Source organism: Dendroctonus ponderosae, unplaced genomic scaffold (genome assembly GCF_020466585.1).
Source record: "Dendroctonus ponderosae isolate FM_Combo_2020 unplaced genomic scaffold, Dpon_F_20191213v2 Dpon_F_20191213_3, whole genome shotgun sequence".
Taxonomy (NCBI): Eukaryota; Metazoa; Arthropoda; class Insecta; order Coleoptera; family Curculionidae; genus Dendroctonus; species Dendroctonus ponderosae.
In genome coordinates, this window is record NW_026018508.1 from 4,032,162 (window position 1) to 4,041,271 (window position 9,110).

The 9,110-nt window shown below is 33.8% G+C and overlaps 1 protein-coding gene across 3 annotated transcripts in view; it reads left to right on the forward strand.

The window, feature by feature from the left end:
* The window catches only part of LOC109540306 (insulin-like growth factor-binding protein complex acid labile subunit), a 156,593-nt gene extending 150,082 nt beyond the window's left edge, over positions 1-6,511 (forward strand). For all 3 annotated transcript variants that reach the window (XM_019908639.2, XM_048664548.1, XM_019908640.2), the window contains one exon: positions 970-6,511. In XM_019908639.2, coding sequence (XP_019764198.2) covers positions 970-2,499 — 1,530 coding nt within the window. In that variant the 3' untranslated portion in view covers positions 2,500-6,511. The remainder of the gene's footprint in view (positions 1-969) is intronic.
* Positions 6,512-9,110: the final 2,599 nt, after the last annotated feature.

The following is a 9,110-nucleotide window of genomic DNA, read 5'->3' on the forward strand; positions in this document are numbered from 1 at the left end:
CAAGTTTCTGTAGTTCAAAGCATTAATATTCAATCAAATATTTCCAAGAAACATTTCACTTTATATTTTACCTGGTCGCGCCAAGAATGTATCAAGCATTTAACATATGTGGTAAGATCGATTCTAAGATTTATTGTAGTTAGAATATCTGTAATTCTGTCACGATTCCAAAAGTTATGTTAAAAGATTGTGCTTGAACCGTGGTTTTTTCATACGTTTTTTATTTGGAAGTTTGAAATGCCGAGGACACTTAAACAATATAAACAAATAAAAACAGGCTATTGGGTTGGATTTTTCGGCGATTTGTACATTTATCAACATTTTTTCTACATTTGCTTGTTGTGATGTAATTGTTGCAATTGCAAATGGAAAATGATGCAAAAAATTGGTTAATACCGACCCTTCTTCAAATGAATGTCTTAAAAACTTTGAGATCAGGGGAGATTTTGGGCGAAACCTTTCAATGGTTTTTCAGGCCGGCTTTTGGTGGTTGTGTTCCTATCAAACTCAATACGGTTTTAGTAGTTGCTTACGAGTAGTACCTTCAGCAATCAGTTGTTCAATTGGTCCCAGTTTCATTTTCGTTCTCAAAAGAATCCATTTGCTTGTACCTAATAAACAACACGTAGTGGATTTCGTGATTTTAAGAGATTGGTCATATTTAAACTCTTCACAAGGACAGTCAACCTTATGCATAATCGACATTTTATATATTTTMAATTTTGAAAAGCACAATCTAAGAACTAACCACAAATGCGCTGTAACACAAACAGGTTTATCARTAAATATCTRCCTGGATGCATAGTTGYCATTGTAAATTTTAATCAAAAATTATGTTTCACTTCCAATGTTTATGTATTCTGGTAGTCTGCCGAAAACTCATTACTAATTAAAATAACGCTGTTGCCAAAACTGCTGAAAAAAATTAACTGCACATCTTCTTGTACTAATTGGTCTTTTYTTTTTCAGATTACTACCCTCAATACAATGCTTTACCTACTTCTTCTGGCCGTACTTCTTCCGAGCTTTGGCAGTGCAGGCAGTATGCTGGGTTGCCCAACAGGATGTATGTGCAATGATGATACCTTCGTGGTGCAGTGCGAAAGAAGCAAATTGGATGTTATACCAATCACACTAAATCCAGCAATTCAGAGGCTTGTGCTTAGGAATAATAAAATTAAAACGGTCGATGCAGCATTCCAGTTCTACAGAGACTTGCAATATGTGGATCTTTCCAGCAATCATCTGGTTAATATTCCGACAAAGAGCTTTCTGCATCAAGAAAAGCTGCAGGAATTGCACCTGAATAAGAACAAGTTGTCCTCAGTGAACAACAAAACGTTCCAAGGACTGAAGTCGCTGACTGTGTTAAATTTGCGGGAGAATTTCCTGGAAGAGTTATCGAAAGGTATTTTTTCCATACTGCCTAAGCTGGAGGAGCTCAATTTGGGTCAAAACCGAATAGCCAAAATCGACGCCTTGGCATTCGATGGATTGCAGAGCCTCAGAGTTCTGTACCTGGACGACAACCTTTTATCTGTGGTTCCAACTAGTGCATTTCCAGTCATGGGAAGTTTAGCAGAGTTGCATGTTGGCCTTAACACCTTCAATTCCCTTCCGGATGATGCATTTAAGGGTCTGAGCAAGCTCTCAGTCTTGGATGTGGCTAGTGGAGGCATCACCAACATCAGCGAGCACGCTTTCAGAGGTTTGTCAGGACTACGAAACCTAATACTAGCTGATAACCGCCTGCAGCAAATCCCTACTAGCCAACTGGGTTACCTCTCAAGGCTCGAGGAACTAACAATTGGTCAAAATGAGTTTGCCACCCTCCCGAAGGGAGCTTTCAAGGGGCTGACCAATCTTAGAAAACTTGACATTACTGGAGCTAAGAATCTGGAGCATATAGAGAAGGGCGTGTTTAGTGACAATATGAATCTGGAAACAATTGCGTTGGTTAGCAATAAGAAGCTGGAAAACCTTGATGAGGGAGCCTTGGTGGGATTGCCCAATTTGCGGCATTTAGTGTTACGTGAGAACGCGTTTAAAAGTTTACCAGAATCCGTAGTGTCGTGGAACGAGTTACGGGCTTTGGAGCTCACTGATAACCCCATCAACTGTGACTGTCAGCTATTATGGCTTCTGAATCTAGCCAATCAGAAAAACCTCACGAATGTGCAGTGCGCTAGTCCGATTCACTTAAGGGACAGGCCGTTGAGAAGTCTCACTAGCGATGACTTGGGATGTTCTTTCGGAGACCCCAGTCAGCAAGTGATAATAGTCACGTTTTGTGTCAGTGCCATAATCTTACTGGGAGTGCTTGGTCTGTTTTTGTTTCGGTATCGGTTAAAAGTACGCGATGCGCTGAAGGACTATAAGTTCAACAAGAGGGCGATAAGTCGGAAGGAGCACGAATACCAGAAGACGTTCTCCGAGGATGAGTACACGCTCCGCACCGGCCAGTTGCCCATCAAACATATTCCGGTGACTGAGTTGTAGCTAGAGTTGAGCGCGCCGCCCTCTGGGGTATTTTGTCTGGAGGGCGAAGGGCGGCGTGCTCGAGGCGCGCGGGGTCCAGGTGGGACTCTTCCCGTCACTGGTTTCACATACATCCGAACCGGTGAGACCTGCAGGGCGCATTCTTTGAGGACTCTAAACGTCGATGTGTCGAGTGCGAGAAACGGGTATCCCCAGTGCCCAGTCGATTTGTTCCCCCACTAAGAACTTCAAAAGGTGTCGTACTGTAGTAGCCGACATGGACTACCGCTAGCGAGCAATAAACGAATGAATCCATTCCAATATGTGATTTTTTACGAAATAGAAAGACTGTACAGTAGAAGATAAGTATATTTTTGTCTGCAAAACGTTGGGTAGATGCGGCTGCCCTTTTATCTCATAAGAATTCTGTGATACTGGGTGAATTTGCCGTTAGCTGTGTAACTATAGAATTTGCAAGGAAATAACTAGGGTTCGCTGGAATGTTCGCGGTCTCAATAAAATCGATCGACGATTCAATACGCCGCGCCCATTATAGCCTTATTCTAGTCATTTTCTTCAAGTATCACAAGTTCAAGTGTCATATTGAATTACTTGTGAAATAAAAATTAACGCACTGATCAAAATTCAGGTTACCAATTTCGACTCGTTTATTTCTGAAAGGCTGTTTATCAAGTTTCGAGTGCATTACTGTACCTACCATTATCACTTCGTAGTTTTTAATGGAAAACTAATTGAAGTGAGTCGAATACAAAAACTGAGCATCCTTATGTACTTTCGGTATCTTATTTAAGAGCACTTACATTCTACTTAATAATTATTTGTTCGGCCCAGTCATTTTAAAAGTATTACGAAACTATGAAAATGACAGAAGGGAGATGAAATCAATGTGTTCGTTTCGGGTATACAATACGCTTTTACACTGGGACTATCAGATTTCTTTGGTCTCGTTTTAACGAAAGAATGGCATTAGCACTTTAATTAATAGGTGTTTTTTTGGCTGTGTATATGCTGGGTGTCCAAGAGACTGGAAACGGTTGAATATCTTGAAATTAAGTTTTTTATATACCTAGAAAGCTCCACTTGTAAAATACAATTGGAAAATGTACGGGATTCAAAATTGGCGCAATTCCTCTAGAGGTCAAGGCAGTACAGGAAGAAGAGTAAGCAAATGTTTCTTATGTCGGTTTACACTATCAACTTTTTCACAATTTATTGCCCAGAAAAATTGAACAATTTATTTAATGGCCGTCATCGACTTTACACTTGGATATCGTTCTCACAATAGATAGGAGCAATTTTAGTAAAACTGACATAATGTTTAATAATTTAAACTAACAGTAAATTTCACAATTTCAATAATTAAAATAACATATCCCCTAATTCTTTGTCACTTTACTTCGAGAATCGCTGCCAGCATAGTCATTGCACAGCTTATATACTTATGCAATTCAGTATTTCTACGCCTTATTTGGGTCACCCTGTACATCCAGCAATTCTAAAGGGCAAGCAACTTAGCTTGAGCTTCCTCGTTCCTCGACAATTATTTAAATTATTAAACGGGAACGACCTCTTGTAATTGTAAATTTGCATTCTCGGTCGAAAACTTTAATTTTATACCAGTTTTCTGATTTATGCGATAATAATTTAAAAAAAAAACGCTTTTTGCAATTGGAGCAGTTACACAATTATGCAATTACAGTTTTTTGTTCTAATTGCTTAATATTTTTTCAGTTTAAAATTCTTAAGTTCAGAGTTAGAACTAGGCTTTTTTATTTACATCTAAAATTTACTAAAAACACTTGCGCTTTCTTTACACATTGATTAAAAAATGCCATAAACGAAAAATGGAGCCTGGATACTTTAACAAAGGTTATTTGAAAATATCCATACTATTTCTTCAAAAAATCGTCCAATAAGTAGATGATATTTTCATACAAAATAAGATGAATTGATAATAGAAGCTCGATTGAGGGGCCACCAGGATATCCCGATGTAACACCTTGAAACTTGCAATGAAACGGCTTGAAAAACAAAGTATTTGACCACAGTTGTAGATTGGAATGCAAATATACCATCAAGTGATTTAATTTTTATTTTAAAATATTGCTTTTTCGAAATATTCGTGTTTCCCGGCATTTAACATGTTTTTTCGATATTTTCATGTGTTTCCAGACATTTAAGACACCTTGTATATACGGCCGTTGGTAACGAATATCTTTTGCCGGTTCCAAAACTAGGTGTGATTATCTTACAATTTTATAAAATACACTTAATTGTGTTTCCGAATCCGCCTAGATGACATTTTTTAAATTGCGACATTACGTACTAAAGTCGGATTGCACTTAATTGTTCGAAACATTTATAATACGCATAATAGCTACGTATTTCTACCTGTGCTTTAAGATATAAACGTTAGTTTACACTTTGAAGGACAAAAATCTTGGAAATAAGTACTAAATATATATTTTTATTTGAAGAATATTCAGTATTTATCTAAACTCTTGAAGTCTTGGGTCGAATCAATTTAATAAGCTCGTTTGTAGCTGTAAAAATAATAATGTCAACGGTAAAATTTCCATTTGTACCTTAAGAGTTTTACAAAGATTTCAAAGGAGAGAAACATCTGCCAGATATTATATTCAATAGGAAGAATTTACAATTCGACTGGAATCTGGATCTCTATCGATTAAAATACGATTTCATCTACTCTCATTCATAGGAAAAGCTTAAGTGTATTAAACTTGTATAGATTCTTCAAAAATGTTTAAAAACTTCTGTTGGCATTTCAGCTCGTTGCCGCAATTTTTTTTCCAATTATTTTAATAGCTGTTTTTGTTAGTATTCTCCATAACGGAATTGTTTGGTCGAAACATCTACTTATTAGTAGCCATCCCAACCAAACTACAAAAACTACATTTTTATGGGCGTTATGATTTGTGAATAATGCAACCCAGGACACGATTTTGTGTATTAATTTATAATTATAATCCGATTGAAGTCGCGCTCGCATGTTGTAATGGCTCTCAACAAAAAGTCTATGTAATTTAATGTAATATACATATTTTCAACACGCTGATTGTGATATTAGGTGGCTAAAGTTGTTTATTTTCTTTTTTTGTATTATCCAAGTTTTTAATGAAAATATATGTTGTGTTTTATTATGTGTTGTGTTTGAATGTTCAACAGCCACAAAATGACACAACGAATTTATAAATACATAGTTAGAATGCCAGGTTTGGTATTTTCAGATTGTTTTGAGAATATTTAAACCCTCGTATTATGTAAAACTATGCAATATTTCATTTTAATAAGACACCTAAATGTATATATTTTCACCGTTCACAGCGTACCGTTTTAGTTCACAAAAAATTGATGCAGTGCGAATTTATTTGCTTTAAAGATACTTCAGATAGTAAGCCTTATTCGTACATTGTATTTCTAAGACCCATATGGACGAGTTCAAAATTAAACTTTAAAAGTGCAAATAACCAAACAGTTAAAGTTGCTAAGTATCAATATTACGAAATTAAATACCAATTATTGTAATTAAAATTTTACGATTATTATGAATATGTATAAATGTAAATAACTATTATGTAAGAATCCACCCATATGGTTATTAAATACAAATGTTATTATTTATTTTACCAGTTTCAATGTAAAATATAATTATTTGGTTCACTTTTGTGTAAGAAAGTTATCGTCGGTTCTTTGTTTAAACCTAATTAATTAAATGTAATTTATTTCAGTTTAAATGTTTTTTTGTATATAAACAGATGAAATTCATAAGTATGGGATTAACGGATATGCCTCTATTACATTTTTAGAATAGGCAGCTAACAACATTTCTTGAGCTAGTCATATTATAAATTATTTTGATGAATGTATGTGTGACAAAATGTAAATTTTCTTATTAGAATTTTATATTATGTAAATATTAGCATAGGAGGTTTTGTACATACCAAATTTATCCTATCATACTTATTTGCAAATAAATGATTTCAAATATTAATTTATTGTTTTATTTGCTAGGTGTGAGAATTCGGTTCTTCGAAAACAACAAAAACTAGTGGATTTAATCGCTGAAAAGTGACAGTGCTTATTAGGAAAATCGTCGATAGATTCCTAGAACGCATTTAAAAAAAAATGATGGTTAAGAGAGATTTAGTTTTTTTTAAATAATTTTATATTCAGTTTTTCTATACTTACTGAAGACAGAAGACGCAACTGCCTATATTCCAGTCTCCTAAACATTCGTAAATACGTATTTTCATTCATTCATATTCATTATTCATTTTATTCAATTTGATTTTAAAAAATCTTCTAGAGGCAAAAGTTCGAGTTTTTGCCTTTACTTTAACTTCCGTTAGCAGTTATTGGGTAAGTAATGCAACTGCGAAGTCGAAGGTAAGTATAGAATACCGTTTTCAGGACTTGCCAGATTGCCTATAAGAATTTATGAAAATTAGTATAATTTTAATAGATATTAACCATTTAAAATAATCTTATGTTAATATACACATTTTTGATACTTGTATCAGTTTGGCAATTATGATCATTTACTTACGATTTAAATGCGAGTAATTAGTTTAAAAAAAATAGCGAAAAGCGAACGAAATTCATAATTGCAGAGTGGAAAACTTGACTTACGTGCGTAGTAATAATTCCACCTTGGACTTTAAGTTTCGCCGCTAATTATATTTTTAAACATACTTAAATGTATGCTGCTTGTAACAGCACCAAATTCGTTTTAACTTGTGCCTATATTCTAGCGTCAGTCGACTTACGTGCTCAAGCAAAAATTTCATACTTAAATTAAGTTGCAATATACTTAACCAATAAATTGTTAATTAAAAAAAAACAAAGCATTTTAAACGACTAAAAAGACTATAAAACGACTTTAAACTGGGTTATAATGCCCCCTTATTGAAAACGTAGACAATATGGTTCTAAACAGCTGTTTTTTAATCGATCTTCCCTGGGAAATTTGTGGAATGTTTAATAGCCCTTTGGTAACGTGTGTTTGGAGAGTCATAACACATTACGGGTTTCAGTTACATGAACAGCTTATGGTCATAAACAGTTCAAAATTTTCAGTTTGAAGTCATAAAAACAACCGTTTGCATTCAACATGATATTATTATATGGAGAGTATTTTTTTATAGCGTGTATGAATAACAATGCTGATAATATGGAACGAAAACAAGTGCAAAATCGGAGTCAAAAACATTAAAGACGCCGACAATTGTTTCCGGTAAAGAATATGTGGTAAAATTCAAATTTATTGATATAAATAAGAAAGTTACCTATAAAATAATTACGTGTTTCAAACGTATTAGCTAAAAATAATCTCAATAGTAATCTAGTTTTTATCGATCAAAAATCCAAGGCAAATTCCTTTGATTAAAATCCAATATTTTACTTCTAGAGTTCCAATTAATTTAAAATTCTCAATAAATATATTGAGTGTAGGTAAACTATAAAGTATTAGAATTAGTCGATTTTTGAGGTTTATTTTTGTTTAAAAACATGGTTGTTTCAATAAGCCCAAATATAAACAATCTGTATAAACATTATTAAGTACCTCTTTTATTATCGACTTAAATAAGTGCGTTTGCGAGAACAAAAATTTTCATTATATTTTGTTAAATGCGTCCGAGTAGGTAATTTCCAATACGCATTATATGATATTAATCTTACATACATACATATGTATGTTTTAATGATGTATGCCTGGTATCATTGATGTATGAGTGGTATATTTATTGAAAACCTGGTATAATAAATAAGGGTTAAAAAAGAGCACTTTTTGTAATAGCGAAAATAAACGCCGCTAAGTCGCCTCTCTTCAAAGAAATTTCCAAAAAGCTCCATACATAAATTTGATTGTTTCTCTTTAATTTTAGACTTGTATGTTGTGCTGCCCATACTTGAATTTGAATGAAACATTTGCAACTATATTTTGCAATGTTTCCATCAAAAAAAGTTTTATTTTATTCACAATCGTATGAGAAGAGTATAATTATATACAAGATGTTTTAAAAAAATTGTTAAACATTGCTATTTTTCTAATTTCAAACAGGACGCCTTTAAATTTTAATTTTTAAAGTGTAAATTTTTTAAATCATACTTAATGCCAGCGCTTTTTAATTAATTGATTTTGGGAAAAAACAAGTTTATGGTATAAAAATATTTTTATTATCAACTATCAACTCTCCTATTGAATTGTCATATCATTAATGCTATTAATTTTTCATATTCATCAGAATTTCAATATAAGAATTAACTAACAACGGACTCCAAATGACACGTCACACAGTTCCTCTAGATGGCGAATGCGGGTTAAATATGTCTACTGAATAAGCTTTCGTGTCTCATTAGCTAATATTCCTTTTCCAATGTGTTCGGGACCATATAAAAAAATGTATAAAACCGCGGGGCCGTGCAAAAGCCACTAACCCCTTCAAGGGGACTTACTTTAGTAAAATATTGAAATACACGTTTATACCAGAGCCAGAGACAAAACAGATTTTCCCTTGCTTTTGTTGATACCATAGGAAAGGTGTGATTAGACTGGCTTTCTGATTGAGTTTCTAGTTTAATGTAAAGTA